At 24.5% G+C, this 22,226-nt stretch overlaps 2 protein-coding genes across 2 annotated transcripts; one reads left to right on the top strand and one right to left on the bottom strand.

The window, feature by feature from the left end:
• The first annotated feature begins 3,269 nt into the window (after window positions 1-3,269).
• On the top strand, window positions 3,270-9,947 carry LOC132921179 (TELO2-interacting protein 1 homolog). The gene is made up of 17 exons (XM_060984047.1): window positions 3,270-3,435; window positions 3,538-3,775; window positions 3,843-3,979; window positions 4,055-4,232; window positions 5,595-5,766; window positions 5,827-6,089; window positions 6,570-6,778; window positions 6,844-7,026; window positions 7,466-7,696; window positions 7,767-8,039; window positions 8,103-8,314; window positions 8,371-8,627; window positions 8,691-8,835; window positions 8,895-9,085; window positions 9,147-9,375; window positions 9,444-9,572; window positions 9,653-9,947. Exons 2-17 carry the CDS (start codon window positions 3,561-3,563, stop codon window positions 9,731-9,733), a joined length of 3,105 nt encoding a protein of 1,034 aa, XP_060840030.1. The 5' UTR covers window positions 3,270-3,435; window positions 3,538-3,560; the 3' UTR covers window positions 9,734-9,947.
• Window positions 9,948-11,450: 1,503 nt separating this feature from the next.
• On the bottom strand, window positions 11,451-15,056 carry LOC132921180 (golgin-45). Its single transcript, XM_060984049.1, has 5 exons — window positions 14,371-15,056; window positions 13,986-14,260; window positions 13,785-13,913; window positions 13,527-13,722; window positions 11,451-11,725 (listed from the first exon to the last, which is right to left on the bottom strand). The coding sequence occupies exons 1-5, from the start codon at window positions 14,764-14,766 to the stop codon at window positions 11,585-11,587; spliced, it is 1,137 nt and encodes a 378-aa protein (XP_060840032.1). The 5' UTR covers window positions 14,767-15,056; the 3' UTR covers window positions 11,451-11,584.
• Window positions 15,057-22,226: the final 7,170 nt, after the last annotated feature.

The raw sequence follows: 22,226 nt of genomic DNA, 5'->3' as shown, positions 1-22,226 counted from the left end.
ATAATACAAATTTTCCATATTATTCACTCCAATGGGTGTATATAGTTCCTTCTTTCTATTCTGATATTCTTTGATTAAAGATAGAAAAAAATAAATACGATAATTTTATCAGACTTAGGAGTTAGGACTGCCAATAGAAAATTATGACAATCGGTAGGTTAAAAATATTGATTTTTTGTCGTTGTTATGCAATTAGAAATAAGTAAAATGAAAATGTGTATATTTAAATTATAGCTAGGAGTATAATATAATAATAAAATAAATAATAATAAAAAGTTAGAAATATAAAATTTAAAAAAAGAAACTGGTAAAAACTTGAATGGAAAACCTAACATTTTTTTTTGTATTCTTGACTCAAACCAACCGTTTGAATTGTTCTCTGTTAACTTTGACCTAAATAAAATCTACATCCTTTAATTTGATCCATGATTAATAATGATGAGTGAATTGCTTTTTCAAAATCGAAAAATATTATTTTAGATGAAAATTTGATGTATTTTTAGAAATTCAGATTTGAGATGTGTAAATGCTTTAGTATAAGTGTATCTATATTTTTACTAGGAAGTAAAAAAAATACCATTGGTATATACATAACTATTATAATTCAAGTCATGGATTTTAAAAAATAGTGTAAACAATTTCGAGCAACTTTTAAATTCCATCCACAAATTTTGAATCAACTTTATTTAGAAATTTTAAAAACAGGACACAATTCATGTAGTCGTTTAGATAAAGTCGGACGCAATTCGTGTAGTCGTTTAGATAAAGCCGGACGAAATAAGTTCGTGTAACCACTTATCATTTTTTTTTATTTCGGGACTCAATTATTCGTGTGTACCCATTTTTACCCCTGTGCTCTTAAATTAGCTAATAAGGTTTCGACCTCTTTGGATTTCTTATGAAATAAGATAGAAAATTAAATCTAGTTAGATTGAAAATTGGATCTTGTTTGTACTTTTGAGAGGTTTAAATTAAAATAGTTTTTACCCGTATTTTTTAAAATAATTGGTAAAAATAAAAAAAAATAAGATTTTTAATTTAAAAAAATAAAAAAAATAAAAATATTTTAAATTTTTTTGAGTTATTTTTAGGGACAAGAAATTTTAGATTTTTTCCCTATAAACAGTACAAACATCACATTTTGATCAATCTTCACTGAATCAAAAAACTTGAAAATTTAATACAAAGTTATTGACATACCTACGTTTATATTTAAAAAATATCGAAAATATAATATTATGGCCTCAATATTTTGTTACGAGTGATTAAAGTTAGAATATTGTCGAAATGTATTAAAATCATGAAAATTTAAAAATTATACATTTATACTGTAGCCAGAAATTCATTAAAAAATTCTCCTTAATTTATCTAAAATTTGAAATTTTGATATAAAATTTCTCATAAGTTTTTATGAACGTTAATGTTCAAAATATGTTATACTCGTAAGTCGTAATAATGATAATATTCATCTATAAAACAACTATTTCATCTCAATTGGTTTTTGATATACATTTTAAGTTATCGCCTATAAGAAATGACCAGGACTCAAACACATTTTAAAAGTGCAAAAAAACGATTTTTTAACAAGCCCATATTCGCAAATAAATCTTGTTATAATAAAAGTAATGTTTATTTTATTAAAATTATAGTTTGAGCATTTTAAGTAATAATAATAACATAATATACCTATAATTAGTACTTTAAAATTAAACTTAATTTTTTTTTACGAACAATATAAAATAGTTCTTAAAATGCAACAAGAATTTTATTAGAATGCAAAAAGCTAATAAAAGAAATAATTTAACGAATGTAAAATTTCAGGTTAATTTTTGTCATATTCAATTTTAAGTCCTAATTTTTAAATTTGCAGTAAAAAGCTTGTCCGAGATAAAACCAGCAGCATTTAATTTACGTGGGATAACGTATCATGTCCCATACTCCCATGATGAACAGATAATTTAAAATTCAAAATTATTATTTGAGGTTTTAATCCTTTATTAGGTAGGTACATAACTAATGTATTTTTTATTGAAAGTTACACTTTTTTTCATGGAAAAATACCAGTTTTTTTTATGACAGTAACACACAATGGGTAGTCTACTTTAACATAAATTGATTCATGTAAAACATGACTTGTATAAAATTCTTCGTAATGAGTGAGATAAACATAAAATATAACATCACAAAGTATAGCTGTTATTGACTAAACTATAAATTACTGTTTGTCGCGAAAATTAAAATTATCAACTCTTCATCTACATAAAAAAAATTTTAATTAATAATTTCGGCGCGTCTGCAGAAATTATTTCCCGACGATTTTACTTGTTGATAAACGCTTGTTGTTTATGAATGATGATTGACACCATATAAATATTATATATGGCTATGGCATCCGATGAATTATACACACTATAGAAATTACTTGGCAACGCAATTTTTGAGTGTTATAAATAAATAATTTGGCGTGAAAAGCTATCCTCGTTTGTCACCGCGACCATGATGTGAAATCATCTACTTACTAATTAAAATTGTTTTATAAACAACATTCAAAAAACTAGTAAATTGTTTTAAATCAAGTATGCGTTTATGGAATGCTGGCTGCTGCCTGCTGCTATAACATTATAGATATAACAATAGCGGCGTGTTATTCCACATCAATAATATAACTATATTCGTAAACTCCAATTATTTAGTTGATTTTATCCATGTGTTACCTGTGTTCTACGAATTCCTCAAATCTTTGTATTACCTACATTTTCTATAATATAATACATAGGTATTATTTTAAAATTTAACTAAATAAGCTAAAATATACCTAATATACTTGCGACAAACCTAATAGGTACCCAATTTAGATTATCGTGAATAGTGATAATTAATTTAATTGCTAATTAATTAAAATATTGCCAGTAGGTATACCTATTTAATATTTATTACATTATTATATTATAAATATATTATTTTAGGTATGTTTATAAATAATTATCTATCATAGTTCATTAAATTACCAAGCAGCACATAATATCCGTAAAATCAATCATTCCGATTAGAATCCAAAATTAAAAATAATATTCTTCAGTCAATAAAATGAAATACTCGTATTCGAAATTATTGTATTAAATTCATTAAACATATTCGAATTTAATAAACAAAATATCGTTTATTTTCATAATTGAATTTGTATAATCAAAATATTTCGATTGTTTTATCTTTTATCTATCACCTATACTCTATGCTATCACCCATTCGACCATAGGTGATAACGCGTACTGCCGGAATATTGCGCATCGTAATATTATCATCATAAAATTCAAATCAAACCGCTGAAAATCACCATCATTATATTATATTTTTCAGGTATAATTTGGGGGTGTAATTGTCATTCTCAATTGTCAATTTGTCATCGTCAAAGTCGTGTTTATCTGTAGTAAGTGGGTAAGTAAAATATTATTATTATGGTACTGTTGCCGGCGATTTTGACCACCTGAAATGTCAAAGGTATATTATTACCTATATTAATTTACATTTTTATAATAGCGTTTGATGCTTTACATCGTCAAATGGACAGACTTGCGGGCACAATGTCTTCTGAAAAGGCGCAATTCCAGAAAGCATTCAGCACATTAAAACCGGCTTGTGATGCTTTCATAACGGAACCCAATGATGTCAACACCAAACTCTTAAATACTGCACTAGCAATGGTTCCAGAATATACTCTAACACAACTACAGCCGTATGTACTAATCCCGCTGGAAATTCATTTAAAAGCCAACAAGTGTGTATGATTGTGTTATGTTATCTGTTTCAATACTATGATCACGCAAAAGTTTGTTTTTTTTTAGATCAAATTGTACTCAAAACGTGTTGACCGTGTTAACTACTTTGTTGAAAAAAACAACTATTAGTTTATGGCCTACATTTATGCGAATATATAAAATGTTGGTAGAAAAATTGTCTCATGAAAAAAATCCAGATATAGGTTTGTATGAACTTTTGCTTTTTAAATATAATAAATTTATTTGTTGATTGTTAATAGTGAATAATTATATTACAGCGGTGAATTTGAGTGAAGATATTAAATTATCAATCATGATCGCTCTTAACTTATTAGTTCTAAAAGCTGATATTGCTGTATTGAATCAAATGTATAATGAAGTTGATTGCAAACATGTTGGATATTTGATATATATTTGCACAATAATTATAAAAAAAGAAAAAATGAATATTCTAAGGTATTTTCTACTATACATAAATGAAATAGTTGTCTAGACTACTGAATGCATTCATATGATTGTTTAAAAAATTGGGTTGGGTAATCTGGTCCAGTATAATATAATTTACAGGATGATTCAAAATTTATTTTACGGTCATTTATATCCTGTAAATTATTTAATAATAAATTATTCAAAGTAGAGAATAATGTTTAATAAAAATTTTTTTTTATTTAAAAATATCTAAAATGATAAGTATTTTTATATATTTTTTATAATATTTTGGGTAGAGGGGGTTGGGATTCAACTTAAGAAATTCAAATGGGAATCTATACTTTTTAATTTTAATGTGAAGAATTATTTTTCTGTATTTCTATATATATAAATCTAAATCCGAATTAGTAGTTTATGAGTTTAATTTGAGGTCAGATTTATATTCTCTGAAAAATTCTTTTTTTGGTCACTTAAAATAAGCAACATATTCTCTTAATAATCTATAAAAAAAAAAATTATTAAAACGAATTAGGTTTACAATAACAATTAATAGCCTACATTTCCATTAATCAATATTATCAAAATTTTGATGTACGTACAAAGATGCATAAAAAAAAATTTATATTTTTTTATTCTCAATTATTCTTTAATCCTTAAAATATGCTTTTTATGCAAAATAAATTATTTTTGTGAATTATATACCCATGAATTTTTAATACATAGTATGTAAAATCATAAAAATCTTACCTCTAGTTATAACTTTATAAGTATTTAAAATTAAGATGAGCAGAGAGTAAAATGATATGAAAATAGGCTGCAAAATATTGGTCTATTCCTCCACTCACCTAAATTTTAAATACTTATAATTCATAAACTACTTGTCCTAATTTCAATTTTTATTTATCAAAAATTCTATAAAAACTTCACAATTTACATTTGCAAACAAGTATAGGTTCCCATTTTAATTTCTTAAGTTATCCTCCAAAAATTAACTTGAAATATAAAAATTACTTATCATTTTAAATATTACATTTCTAAATAAACTATAACATACTAAAATGTTTTCTATAATATGAATATTTTATTGTGTGTGCAATAAAATAGCTATAACATAAATGTTGAATCGGATTGTTTAATTTGCATGCTATCTTTCAACAAATATTTATCTATTTATAAATATAATTTATATTTTTTTCAATACTATTAAAAATTAAAATCAATAATAGTTTTTATACTTTAATACCTATTTTATATAGGTACTACAATTCAATTAATTAAAGCCTTAATTTTGCTTTAAAATGTCATTTGTTTTAAATTTTTAACAGATTTTAATTAAACCTTTTGTGAATTTTTTAATTAGTAGGACACTAATTATTTTTAATTTTATAGAGTGGAAGCCTTAAAATGCATTGAAATGTTATCATCGATTTGGGAGAAAAACATTGATTTTAATATTCGTCTTAAAATTATTCTAAGGTTAATTAAATTCGTACCAGGTGTTTTATCCGTTTGTAGTATCATAGTTAATGCTACAGATATCCAGCATCATTCTGTAACAGTGGTAAGATAATGACTATAAGTTTTCTCTTGATGATTTGTATATATTGTAAATATTTTCAAGGCTGCTTTAAATGTGTGGTGCACAATTACTTCTCTAATAATTTGTGATGAACATGTGATTGAAGATTGCAATCCATATTTAGAAAAAACAATTTGTAATGATAAAAACAATGACAAAAAAAAATTAAATGATTGGATTCAAGAAAACTGTACAAATTTCAATCTAGTGGCCACACATATGAATAAAACAAGGGAGCACCAACACTGGAGAGTTAGACTTCAATTAGTTAGTTCTTGTGATGTGTTGTTGAGTAAATGTACAAGGTAAGCGAGTATAAAATATAACCTAAATATTTAACAGTTGACATTTTAGTGAACTATTATTTTTATAAATTTTGATACAATGTTTTTATTTCTTATACTGCTGATTACATTAAAATAGTGCAACTTAAGATTTAAAGTTATACAGTAAAACCTCGATAAGATGGAACTTTGGTAAAACAGAAACCCTGGTAATACGGAAAATTTCTTTGGTACTTTTTTTTTAAATTTCATTTTTTTGAACCCTGTCAAAACGGAAACCCTGTTAACATGAAAAAATGGTATGGTCCCAAGCGATTCCATCTTATCGAGGTTTTACTGTACCTAAACATTTTTTTTTGAATATTTAACACTAAATAATATCAAAAACCATTAGTTTTTCCTAGTCTAAGATGCTTATGGTTTGTAAATTAGTTATTTTCAAAGATACTTTTATTAATTAATATCATATTGTATTATTATTTATTTTATGTATTTTATTAGTTCAATGAAATCTTCAATCACAAGTTTAATTGAGACATTAATTGTTTTGTCCGATGATGAACAACCAGAAGTTGAAAAACTAGCTAATGAGTCTGTTGATAAATTACATAAAATATTTGATGGACAAAATAAGAAATCTCTTTTAGAATTATTAGAGGAAAGTTTCTATATTTTATTATCTAGAATGCCAAGGTTTATTAGAACATCAAGTAAGATACTAAAACATAAACTATAAACATTGTTTTATAGTTTACTATTGTTTTTTTTTTTTTAGGTTATATTAAACAAAAAACTGAATTATCTTTATTGTCCGGGTACATAAAACTTTTTGGGAAGGCTCATTTTTCACGAGTACTCAATTCATATGCTCATTTAGATCGTTTAACAACAGTTTTAATTCAAATATTAGAACTAGAATGTAAAACAATAACCTTATTGGAAGAGTCATCAATTAGAGGTAATTCAAATATGTTATTTAGTTTTAACCATTTATTGTTGATGAAAGTATTTATAGTTTTTAAATATAATTTCAATATATATTGAATAAACATGTCATATTGGAATTTAAAATGATGTTTAATTTGCATAATGATGGCTATTTTCTAACTGCTATTTACCACAACTTGTTATGTTTAGTCATTGTAAAATGTATTTATAATCAATGGTTTAATACAACTCTGGGTGGATATGTAATATTCCCTATTAAAATGTATTAATTTATAACTCATAATGATTGATGGCAGTGATAATTATTTTATCCCATATAACAGTAATTGTTTAAATGCAACTACTGTTAATAATGAATCATGTGAATATTTGTTTTATTTTAATTGCCTATTATGATTTTTAGCAAGATTTAATTGATAGTTGTGTTTTTTATTTTTTTATTTATTTAGATCTAAATTGCATACAAACATTTACTGCTGAAATGTCTATAAATGTACCTTGGAAACAACTAATACATTTTAACGATACTTCAGCATTATATAAGATTGAATGTATTTGTAAATTAATTGGGTCATATGGAGACTGTAATTTTATTGGTCGATATTTAATGGATTTATTTGAATCAAAAACAATGTATCGAAGAGAGATAACACTTATAATGAATATGGTTTTGTCTGAAAGTAGGTATCTATCCTAAATGACATGTTTTATTATTTTATTTTAACCTTGATTATTATTTATTTGGTTTAGACAGTGGAGAATACCATTACAATTTAGTGAGGGATGTAATAGATTTATACTTAGAATGTGATGTTTGGTATTTGCCTACTAGTATTGAAAATAATTCCACAACAACTATAGCTGATGCACAAAAAAATGTAGTACAAATTTGTCTCATGACTGAGGGACTATCTAAATTAGTTTCATCACTCCCTATAACTCAACAACATTTGTGCTTAATTCACTGTTTATATCCAATACTAGAGCGCGTTGGCTCTGAACATGGCCCTATTTCATTAGCTGGTAATATTTTAATACATCATAAATTAAGTAAATTATTTATTTAGGTAATACTCCATACTTAAGGTCAAGCAGCAATAACATTACTTACACACTCTGGTGGATATAGTGATCCAATTGATCTTGTTGTAAAAAATTCTGATTATTTATCTCATCACTTCACTAACAAATTATGGTCACTCAGTAAATACCCAGAAGTATTAAATGCCTTAAAAGTGGTAATGAATCTAAACAGCAGTGATGATTTACTTCAATCTTTTCACACAATGGTTACTGAAGTAAGTTGGAAAAATATATGCATTAATAAATATTTATTAAATTTCATAATTTACAGGTTCTTGTTCAAAGTTGTGATGTTCATCGTACAGAAAATATTCATTCTTTTATGAAAGTGTTTTATATATTTGTGATGTGTGTGAGAAAACAAGAACACAAATGTACACCAGTAACTGATCAAGTAGAAAAATCAGAATCTTCAAGTAACTGTGTAATTGAAAATATTTTGCAATATCACAAAATGATGACTTTGGATTTAGAAAATAATTTGGAAGATGAATATTGGGAAAACAAATTCAATAGTGACATACAATGGTATAATATATTCTATTGTTCTTTAATAACTTTTAAAATTGACTTAAAGAATTTCCATTTCAGTGAAAACAATAAAAGCAATGAAAACATAGATGAAGACGACGAAGAAAACAAAATACCATTACCACCATACATACAAATGGTCCTCTCTATAATGAAACGTGTATTGCATTATTTGCCATCAAAACATAATTCTCTCCCATTACAAGTATTTTATTCATATTAAATTAACAAATATATTTGAGATAATACATATTTTTCTTGTAGATCCTTAATGAAGGTTTAAATGTAATATCAAGCTATGAGAATCAGTTATTGCCAATGGTACATAAAATATGGTCACCACTGTGTACTAAATTCAATAACAATACTAGTGATATAGTATTTCGCGAAGCATACAATGTGTTAACTACAATGGCATCGACATCCAAAGATTTTATTCGTTCCCGTTCACTCAAGTAGGTTTTAAAAATAATAAATATTAAATAAATGCTAATATATGGTATTTTGTTTATCTAGACAAGTTTTGCCAACCATTATAGAGCGCTTGGCATCTAGTGCGAAGACAAGTAAAGGTGTTTTAAAAGGAAGTGTTTACTTTACAAGTCATAAATATAAAATGCAATATACCATATTAAATGGCTTAGCAGATTTTGTCTTAAATTTGAATTTTTTAGAGAAAGATATGTATGATGTGTCCAATTCGGTTGCACATTATTTAGAAAAAGACCAGCCAGTCGAATTGCAGGTATTTAATATAAATATTATTTTTAATATGTAATAACAAAATATTGAAAATATTATGTATTTAAACAGAACAAGTCTAAAGAATTCTATAGAAAACTGTATGAAAAACATTCAGATTTTGTATGGATATATTTACAATCATTGTATGTTGACGAATATGAGTATAAATCTGATAATGTACGACTTCCTACAATTAAGGTAATTATTATTGTATTTATTTGCATTTTATATAATCAAAAATAACATTCTTTATTAATATAATAATCTATAATTTTCAGGTTTATAGTTCATCAATATTTAACAAATCTAACATTTCAAAAAATGTGTCAGAACTACTTGAACCTTTAAACGTTGTGTAAACCACTATGTTTTTATTTACTGTTTTAGTAGATATATTTTTCTTTTTCTTTAATATTGACCTGTGATAAATATGTTCCATTTTTACTTTATAAAAAGCATTATAAAAAAATAAATAGTAAATAAAGCATTGATATACATATTAAAATATAAATACTTATACTTTATATATAACTGTAATATTGGAGTATCAATTATAAATGCTATTTTTTATTATGTTTTTCTAATTTTTTTTTTTACTTTTGGATAAGCTTAAAAATTTACTATTCATTAGTCATCACTATTAGAGTTAGGATGTTTATGGACTAAAAAACATTTAAATATGCATGACAATTTGAAAAATATGCATTAAAAAATAAAGAAAAGTGAAAAAAAATGCAATAAATTTAGAGACAAATTTAATTATTAATAGAATATAAACAAATCGGGTCTAATTTTATGTCTTTGTTATATTAATTAGTCTATTACATTTTTTTAATTTTCTTATTTATTATAAAAAATTTAATCAAATATAAAAAAAATTGCATTGAATAATTATTGTTTATTTTAAATATTTTGTTGTAAATCTTTGTCTATTTGGTGCTAATACGTTTTAGAATTTATTAACAGAAAAATCCCTAACACAAAACTCACAGTATAGTTACTCTGCACTGCATCGGCCATAAACTAGATGGCAGGTTAATGTAATTGCTCGTAGTTTTAAGATAAGTTTTGATTATGACAATTGACAAGGGTTATCAAAAATTATAGTAGGTACCTTTACCATGCATAACCATATTGAATTCTCAACAATAAATAAGTGATAATTTGTAAAAAACAAATAATCACACATATCAGATTTAGTTAAAAAAAAACATAAAATTATGGTATTTTTCAGCATTTTGCTTCGAAAACAGTTAAATATGCACTTAAAAACAGAAAAAATACAAATTATGCACTTATAAAAAAAAAAAAAATGGTAAAATATGCAATTATATGCAAAATAAAATTTTGATATTTTGAATATAGATAATATCATGAAACACATTTCTTTATAAGAATGGAACCTCCTATCGGACAACCTAAAAAAATATGCAAAATCATAAGCATCCTAACCCTAATCATATCATTCCTATTATCCCTAACTCAACACTGTTTAAAAATGTTTGTTTTGTTTTAAATTATTATTTCTTGAATTTCCTTAATTCCTTTGTAATACATTTTATTTGTATTTCAGGGATGGTATACCAATGTTTTCAATATAATATAAATGAGATATTACATTGGTAATGATACTCCAATAAAAATTATCCAATTCAAAATTTTAGTTCCTAATTAAATTATGCTATTTATTGATTTATGTCAACATACATTTTTTTTAATGCAATATAAAAATAACAATTTTAAATGTCTATAAATAGTATAAAATATTATAAAAAATGATAACATATCTAGAAAATGTTAATACAAATATTTAGTGAAAATTTCAAGTTTTTGCAATTATTCAATTTTGATCAAATTGATTTTCATGGTTACATCTTGGTGCTCCTGAAATTGCTTTAAAAGTATAATTTTTATGTAAACTTATGTGTTTTTTAAATTTTGAATTCAAAATACACCATATTTTAATCTTTTAATTATTTTTAATCATATTCACAGACAGAGTTCATAACAATAGTTTTCATGTTATACCGTATTAATAATATATTTGTTCTATAGCCTATTTAGAAAACAACATAATAAGTGTAAAAAAATTAATTTAATTTTAAGTATCAACATAAATTATAAAATTATTATTCCAGTTTATAAAACAAGTAATAACATATTTAAATATATATATATTTTTTTAATTTGGTTAACAATAATTTTATTATTTAAATAAGTTTAACAGTACCAGTACAATGACCACAACATAATTGAATATTAGACTCTAATGCTTGTGATGCTTCCATTATGGCATTACATGTTGCATCTACATTATTCATTTTTTCTCTGGGCATTTTCTGTGCCAATATCTAAAATAAAAAATATAATTTGATATTAAGAAAATATAAAATATATAAAATTATATTACTATGATAAAAGATATAAGCTTGATAAGCTATATAGTTTTTTTTTAACAAATCAAAGTATATTTTATGTAGAGAAAAATATTTTTGCTTGAATGTGAATAAAGCCAACCATAAAAAATGATGACATAGGACATAAATTTAAATATTTCAATTATTTTGAAATAAATTCAATTAAAAAAAAAAAAAAACATAATTTATGAATTCCAAGGACAACTTTTAACAATGTAGCTTAATTGTTTAAGACAACAGCTTTTAGAAAAAAAACAACTGAGTAATCCATAGTATGATAATATTCTTATTATAGTAAGTAAATCATATTGAATACAAATAGAATATAATTAAAATGTATTTTCTAAACAAGCGTTGAACAGTATTCGTCAGTACTTAATATATAAATATTAATTATGTATACTTAACTTTTAATTATCATTGAACACAATTTACATATTTAGTACCTTATATTCAGAATATAATAATAAACATTATTAGTTAAATAGTATATACTGAATAATAAATATTTTTAGCATCATATTTTTTTGCTTTACTATGTAAGGCATAATTAGATACTGTTTAAAATATGTCTAAAATGATTTACTTGTGTATATCCAAAATTGTTTTTACTAAGGAGGTTTGATACACACTTTTTTGTTTGATATAGTACATACCTATATTTTGTCCATTATACCGATAAAGTTATAACTTATACAATAAAAAATATGTTATGCAGTTTAATTTTAATGGAAATTAATCAGCTCACTTTACCATTTGTTGATCAATATGATTTTAAAATGTAAAAATTAAAAAACACTAAATGATTAAGTGATTTATAAGGCTTGGAAGTTGATGACCTTAAAAACAATAAAAAATGACATAAAAAAATTACAATTATTTTTTTAAAATTAATAAAAATAAATTTTTTCAAAAATTGTACTCTATTTTACTATAAAATTCTATATACATTTATTAAAGCTTACAAATTACTCAAAATATGACAAAAAAATGTCCTTAAAAATTAAATTAAAAAAATTTAAATTAAACGAGCATTAACCAACATTTTAATTTTTGGAATTTCGAAATTATTACGAAAAAATAATAAAATATAGGTACAATAATAATCACTACAACTCGACAACGTCGACTGTAATCAGTGAGATAAAATTGGATAGTTACTAATTTTATATTTTTATTCCGTGGTAATTTCAAAATTTTAAGTAAGTTATCGGCATAATAGTAATCGATAAGAAACAATAAGAAGTGAACTAATGTGAAATCAGTAAAAATGACTAAAAAGAATTTAAAAGTAATATACATAAAAAAATGCAAAATAAAAATTAGTTCATTAAATTTACATACTAATGAAACACATTTGTGGCTAGGAGAGCATTGTCTAAAAAGTTCCAAAAAAAATGCAAAATGCATCAACTTCCGAGCCCTAGTGATTAGGTAATCCTTAACTCTTAAACATATTTTTCTTAAAAAGAGCACTAGCTATTGATATTATATTGGTTGGTAATTCAATTTTTCTTAAAATAAAATTATCAAAATATTATTTCATAACACAAAATATTCTAACTATATTTCTTCATTTTCATAATGTCATGAAATTTGTCAAATTGCTTGATACTTAATTTTAATTTTTAAAACTTAATAAATGATTAACTTTTTTCAAACTTTTATTTATTCAGATAGTTTTATCATAAGATACATTTATGTTTATATGAAAAGTTAAATTAAAAAGTCATACTTGTTGAGCTTGAGATTCAGCTTGTGTCTGGTGGATAGCAGAATGTACTTGGAGTTCTTGAATCTGTGTGGTTAATAAATGTTTTCTTAGTAACAAAGATATCCTGTTTATATCTTCAGCTATTGTTGTACTATCTAGTAGTTTTTGTTTAGTTGATACTTCAAGCTTGTAGTAATTTTGTAATACTTTCAAATTCCTATATTAAAATAATTATATTATATTATATTATATCTTTCATATGTTTCATGATTAACATACTCATGAGCTGATTTTAGTAGATGTCTATTTTTTCGATTTTCGTCCAATATTGTTTGTAATGAAGCTTCTAAATTATCTACTCGGTCACACAGAAATGTCTTCCACTTGGATAAATCTTCTATTATTAAACTTTAAAAATATTATTTACATTAGGTATATAAGTATTTAGCTAGAAAAAAAAGTGATATTTTATAACATTACCTGCCAGCTAAAAATTTACTACGTAACACATCTCGTTCTCCAGCTACTGTTTCTAATTGATCTTGTCGACCAGCTAATGCTCCAGTAAAATTGAGCAATTTGTGTGCCAATAATACCTTATCCTCGGTCAACATTTGTATTTTGGCTTCTATATCTTCACCAATAGATGCAACAAGCATATTTTTAAGTTCATTATTAACTTGTGCCTGCGAGCCCATTTGGAGATCCATATTAGCTATTTGTCTATTAAGTTTATCAATCTCTTCTTCTAGATTCTAAAATACAATTTTAAGATGCATGAAATATAAGTATCAATTAATAGCTGAAAATATGTATATTATACTCAATAAGTTAATGTAATATTAAATAATATTCATCTCTTCACCTGTTTTTCTTGAGTCAGCATAGTTATCATATCTTCTTTCTCTTCAGTTACATTTGATACTTTACTACAATTAGAAGTAGTGGACAGTCTTCTTTTAAATATGGCTACTGAAGATTTACCCAACTCTGGCACTATTGAACGCACTGCTGCCTTGTATGGCTCATAGGGAACAAATTTTGGTTCTTTGTCAGGCGACTTTTTAATATTTTGATATTTTTTTGGACCTGGTGTCATTTCATGCATAGTTTTACAAGGATGAAATTGTTTGTCATTAGCTAATACTTTATTGCCATTTAATATCTGATTTGTTTTAACTACTTCATTTGCATTGTTTTGTTTTATATCAAAGTTGTTAGATTGTACTTGCGCAGTTGATGAATTATTTGAATTTTCCATTTTTAATGTTACAAACTTTGTATGATTTATTTCAAATAGTTAATTAGACAAACCGTTCAGTCGTTGAATATAATTGTATTCTCAAACACCTAGTTAGTTACTTTTGAAGTTCATGAGTGTTTGATAAATCAGTAATTATTGTCACAGCCATTATTTTTAATTTGAAATAATTAATTTCCTTAATATTACCGACTAAAATAATGAACAGTATATTTAAATTATTTAAAATATAATTTTTTTCATAGCAATTAACAGTATATTACACGTATTCACTAATAAACTATAATAATATTAATATAAGGAATTTAGATGAGTATGTAGTTATGATAACAGCATATTGATAAGTATTATCATCTACGTAATCGTGGTAAAAACCATAGACGTATTATTTAAATATATCTTAGTCCGTGGTAAGAACAGATGATATTACAACAGAATTTATCAACGGTCGTTGCTAATAATAGGTAACGAAACAAATCCACCTGGTGATTGATATTGATACTTATTAATAATTATTGTTCATAATATTAATTTATTAATTAATAATTTTTGTTCATTTATTCGTAATATGTACCTGTTACAAACTCAAAATATCATAGATGTTATGTAAGTATCTAAAATACAAATGTATATTATTTAAACTCAAAACATAACATATAAATTAATGTAAGTTAACATTTCAATATTTACCTAATAGATAAATGATTTTTGTACCTATATAATGTAAAATGTAAAAATATATGATTTTAATTTGTATTCACCAAACACCGAATAATAGATATCGACAATAATATAGTTACTAGGACTTATATATCGGTAGGTCTCGTAATTACAACCAGAATTAGGACATAATGCTAATAAAAAGCAATATTATCTACTAATATCTACATAATATTATACTAACATACTTGAGTGTATTCTAAACATACCTACATGCACACACTTGACATTTCCGAATCCATTCAATACAATTGTGTTTCTTCTTTTAGTTAAAAATTGTATGAGCCACATATTATAATTTCGTGTTTTTTTTACAATATTACTAGTTCAAATGTTGTGTTTGATGAACAAATTGTATATTTTAAAATAAAGTACTTAATAGTTTTCTGAATTTAACTCTTGATTAAGCTAACATTTTGTAACCTAATGGTTTTGTATACCGTACATAGAGATTATTACCACTCGCTACATTATTGTGATAGGTAGCAAATAAATCATAGACATATTAATATATCTATGAAATAAATATATTTTTACAATTTATATAAGATATTCATTTGAGGAGTTTTATTATATTTAAAGAAAACAGTAAGTACTTAGTTTTTATTAAATATTTAGAAAATATAGACAAATATTGAACATCGAAAAAACTTATTTAAATTTGTATGAGAAAGTGTAGTAAGGGGTATTTTTCGACATGCATACATAAGTTGTTTATTATTTACTCTTCTTATCTTAACTCCAAATAAGCACACGTGGTATGAATATTAAACTCTTAGTTGATTGAATATTTGATTATTTTAACATAAAAATGTTAACATCAAATTTTTTCAATAAATAAAATTATAAAAAGGGTTAACATTAAAAACAAATCAAAAATAATTTTTGTATAATAAATTGATAGATAAAAATATAATTTTATTTTATTTTTTACAAAAATGTAGTAGTAAAATTTATTATGAAATATGTGTAGATGAAATCAATGGTGAATTGAAACAACTGAATAAATTAATAATTGTATAAATCCCTATATTATTATTGTTAAAATTAGAAACGTGTTAAACGGTTTTTACGTATGAGTGTATGACTGTAGGTACGAGGTACAATATCAGATATTATATTATATTATTAGATAGTATGTATCTGATACATACTACTATAAAATCCTTCGAATGTTCATATTTATACTTCCTCTACGTATGAAGTTGTCTGTACATTTCATTCCAAATTCTATAATAATAATACTCGTATAGGTTTTGATAATATTATTTAATATTATTAACTGTTTTGAGTAGCAAAATGAATTACTTATATCCTTTAAAGGCATCCCAACAACTTCTACAATTACGGATATATTAAATACATATAATATAGACTTGTATAATTTACTTTTATTACTCATTATTAACCACGTGTATATATTGTATTTAGTATTAAATTGATTATCATTAATTTAGTTAATTATTATTTATTAATACATTTGATTTTCTTTTATATTTATCCAACAACTAGAATTAATGCATGATGATGTATATTTTACAAATAAAATATAAGATATATATATTAAGCATAATTCAATCTCATTATGGTGCGGGGGGCGTGACATCATAAAATAGTATGAAAGGGGTTTGTACATCAGAATGTGGAGAACCCTTACTAGGCTTGCTATTTTATAGTTACATCATCGCTGTTCTTATAACTTACTCTTTGTTTCATATTTTCCGACGTCAATTTTTGAATTTGAAATACACATTTTTAAATGTATTTCATATTATATTTGCTTTAAAGAATCGACTATATCAAACATAATATGATGATTGATTTTTACGAATATAAAATATAATATGTATGTACTCAATTTGAATTTAAAAAATATGATATTTCTATTGAAAACTTGTCAAATTAATTTTCGAGTAAAGACTAGAAAATTTAAACGTTAAATGTTATTGCTGATTAAAAGAAAATCCATTTATTCAAAAACAATAAAGTTTGTGCAACCTTACTGTTTTACTCTGTGAATACTGTGAATAAATGTGAAAATTAGAAGTAGAGGCTGATGAATATAATAAAAGGTAACAAAACCACCACGAAGTAATACTCTAAATATTATACCCAACGATTGATATGAACTGTATAACTATGATAATAACATGTAAAAATTGATTTCTGGCACGCGAGAGAACGATGTGAATCCTTCTTTATGTGCATAGGTATAAACCGAATAAACTTTATAGATTTTACTAATTTCAATAATACTATATAATTGTGAATATAATTATTATATTATTTTGAGTACTTTTTCGTCAATGCGACCAAATGTTAGAGCACCAGGAAATTGTGTATCTAAATAGCCTATCTAATGCGCCGTATAATAATAATTTTTAGTTACATAACTTATTTTTGTTATTGAAAAAATAATTATTTGAACAGTAATTAAAAATATATAATTAAAAATATATAATTAAAAATTGTGAATGACCATTTGCACTATAAATGCTGACAAACATAAGCATAAATTTAGTATAGTTGATCACTTGCAATGAAACATAAGCAGGTGTTAGCGTTGCTATGAATGAAAATAATATTTATTCGGTACATAAATATGTGAACTAGTATAATATTTAATAAGTTATATTTAATGGGGACGTAGGTTTTCATTACATTATTTTACTATAGATTACTATTATTTATTGTTTTCAAAATATCTTCGAGTAGTTAGAATATATTATTCTCATAAAGGGGCTATATTAATTATGTTACTTAGGCTTATGTGGCACTTGTAGGATGATTTAATATTTATTAATATTGTTACAGTTTATTTTTCTTTCAGGGATAAATAACAAATGTAATAATATAATTTCTTACATGTGCACAGGGATTAAGTATAATGGATTTCTTTCTTAAGGGATACAATTTCATAGATCGAATGAGTCCAAAACAAAGAATTACTTCTTTTGTAGTTATTGACTTTAAAATTATAACAAAACTAAAAAAATATGAATCAGATATCTCTTAAAAATTAGAGGTGGTCAACATAGCTAAGATTAAGGATAAGTTATTGTAATTATCTATGAACGTATTTGACTGTTGAAGACAGACTGCCTGAGGTATCATAACTATGTCCTACTTTTATTATTGACCTTTTGTACTTATTAAATTTAAAATTATTGTTGTTTATTTAAAAGGTGCATAGGTAGAAAATATTGTGTTCTATTACAGTAAATATTGTCATATTGATTATAATTTATATGTATATTATATACTTATCAATAGGGTTTTAAATTTGAAATATTTCAAAATTGATAATTTTACTCTTTTTGAAATATTTCAATGCAATATTGAAAAATACGTATTCTTCTTTTAAACGTGTTCGGTTATAATTGATTAGAAAAAATATACTGATTATACACAGAAAATATTGATAGTAAATATGCAAAAATATGCACTATACATTTTTGATATTTTTTTTTCGTAGTGTCTGGGAAAAGATTTTTATCTCACTAATCAAATAGTTCAAAAACAAAAACGTAAATACAACAACTTCCGAGCCCTAGAATTTATCACTTCACACTTGTATTTTTAATTGGATCTTTATTGGTTCCTTCTTCTTATTATTATTATTATACATATTTTCTTTATTTTACACAATAAACCAACTTTTAAAAATGTTCACTGACAAGTTGACGTAACTTAAATATATAATAATTTATATTTTATTTTACATTGAAATGAAATATTTATGAAAATAAATTTCATGAAATTTTAAAACCCTACTTATCAATGAGAATTATAATTTGTACATAGTTTTATACAATTATGTATTGGATTTAATAATGACACATAATAATTGGGTTATGATGATAATTAATTATGAAGTTTTTAGTTGTATAATAATTTAAATATCATTACAAACTTTCAGATAATAGTTTTAAATAACTTAGAGTAGTATCTATCACATTCATTAAGTTTAATATTATTATAATTATTAATTATGCATTATTAACAAAAATAGTTATATATAATATATTATGGGCAAAGTAGCAAAGACGAGCAATGCACAGTGCCCGATTATTAAGGGTAAATTTGTAAATAGTTAACATTGTCCGGGCATAGTCTACTGTGCCCAATTATAATATATGTAATATAATAATAATAACAGTATAATTATAATTATACACATATTATGTGGAAACTGCAGGTTAAATATTGAATATATTAAAAATTAAATAAAAAATCTTACAGGGTATACTTAAATAATCATAAAAAACCTGAAATAGACGTTTCAAATATAAGTTTTTAAAATTTCAATACATATTCATAATAGCCAATAAATATAAGCCACGACAAATACTTAAATGTACTTTTTTTTATTAATATTTGTATATACAAATAATACATAGATTTTATAACAACACGATGCCATTAAAAAATCGTTATATGGTGTAACTCGGTAATTCTACAGCTTATTTAGTAACTCAGTTAAACGATATCGATAAATTTCCTATTATAGTTCAATGATCAACCTATATACTAATTCGTTTAAATAATCATTGTCTATCTGCTATCTAACCGGATTCTTACGCTCTAGCACAGTTTTATCTCAAAGTAAAGATAAAATAATTTAATACAAATCATCAATTATTGGGTATAGTATTTCTGATTTATTAAATGTTAGAAGTCGAAGTATTATATTATGTTATGAATATATATCAATTCACAGATAATATTCAAACATTTAAATTTTACAAAAATATATTATTGTCGTGATAAACAATACGATAACGGAAACAATTCCAGATAGCAATTATAAAATATTTATATTGTAGACGTATGAATAGATACACGGCCGCCCCATATATCTTCATGATTTCGGTAATAATTTTTGTTGACGTTTTTATTATACTCTGTAGTTTGACGGTATTAAATAATTTTAATCTTATCGTAAGTTATAAAAACATATACATTGGAAAGGGGCGGTTGTGAACTCAGCGTGAGGAAAAAAAATCTACAAAAGGTTTACTGTCAATTCGTCCCGTATTGTTTACTATTTTCTTCTATTTAATAACAGTTCACAATAGATAATCGTGATTCCTGAACAATATGAAAAGTGGCAATAGTACATTTTGGAATATCAACCCCTATGGCCGTATTTTTTCAGCAATAAATTGTGGACGATTTTCAAGGTTGAAAACCGAGAACAGTATTTACTCCAGAACTACTTGATAGTTGTATATAATTTCTTCTTTGTCTGTAAGAATCATTTTTATACATTATAATTTAATACATCGTAGATACTTCTAAAAAATCATTCAATATAAAATATAAGCTATAAATAATAATTACATACTTGTTTATCTATATGAAAATAGATTTTTATTTTTTAATATCACGTTATTCGATTGAGTTTGTTGACACAATTGTAATGTAAAATAAATATACTAAACTAGGAAATTTTCTATTCCAAACTGAATAGCATGTTTTAATCATCAATAAATTATATTTTATACATAAAATATCTTGTGTAAAAAAGTTTAATTCAATCCAAAATAAAATAGAAAATACAAGCAGATAAATTAAAATAAAAAACGGTGCTCATTATCCGTTAATTGATGGACATCGTATAATAAGATAATATTATAATGATACAGATAATATTTAAATATTTAAATATTATGGAAATATATTGTCATGATAAAAAATACGATAACGTAAACAAGTTTTGTAGAACGATAATAATAGATACACAGCCGCCGCATGTATCATCGTAATTATTTCGGTACACATGACATCAAAAAATTAGGTTAGACAACAGACTTAGATAAGTTATTGGAAAATGATAAGTGCTACATCGTGGAATATTTTCTCTTTATTAACAAAAAACAATTAATTGATCTATTATTATTATTAAAAAAAATATTTTGTTTCTCGTAAAACTGTTATTCCATAACTTAACATTATGAAAATAATCTCCCACACATCATGGGGTGGCGATTCTTCGACATTTCTAAAAATTCACATAGCACTAATTAGATCCAAATCCGAATATGGTTCAATAATCTTCAGAACAGCCAATCCAAAACATCTAAAAATGATTGACGTACCACTAAACACAGGCATACGATTAGCAATAGGAGGCTTTAAATCTAGCCCAATAGTGAGTTTAAGAAATATTGCGAACGAACCTTCCCCCTACATAAGAAGGACACTCAACAATATACTATATGCAGCTCGAACAATAAAAAACAAAAATAACCCAACAAATAAATATATAGATAACATCATAATTAAATAAGCTGAAAAATTACGAATAAATATAAGAGAGATAGTAACAAAAAATCCTAAAACTACCCCCTCACGGTCAATGCAAATTAACACTAATACAGAAATATCTGAATACAAAAAAAAATACTAATATATATAAAAATCTGTTCCACGACATACTACAAAAATATCAAGATAGAAAATACATCTTCACTGAAGCTTCCAAAACGACTGATAGCGTCGGGATATCAATAGTAGTAGAAAATATAGCTGTAACATATAAACTATCAACCGAATGTTCTATCTATACAGCCGAAGTATTGGTAATTTACAAAGCGGTGTTATGTATACTTCAAAACACAAAAACAACACACAACAACTATCTGATAATCAGTGACTCACTCAGTAGCATCACAGGAATCCAAAACACAACTCACCCATCAGACATATCCAAACTAATCCACGATAAAACCATTGAA

The sequence above is a fragment of the Rhopalosiphum padi genome, chromosome 2 (genome assembly GCF_020882245.1).
Source record: "Rhopalosiphum padi isolate XX-2018 chromosome 2, ASM2088224v1, whole genome shotgun sequence".
Taxonomy (NCBI): Eukaryota; Metazoa; Arthropoda; class Insecta; order Hemiptera; family Aphididae; genus Rhopalosiphum; species Rhopalosiphum padi.
The sequence above is the reverse complement of the archived record's forward strand: the minus strand, read 5'-3'. Positions and strand labels throughout refer to the sequence as shown.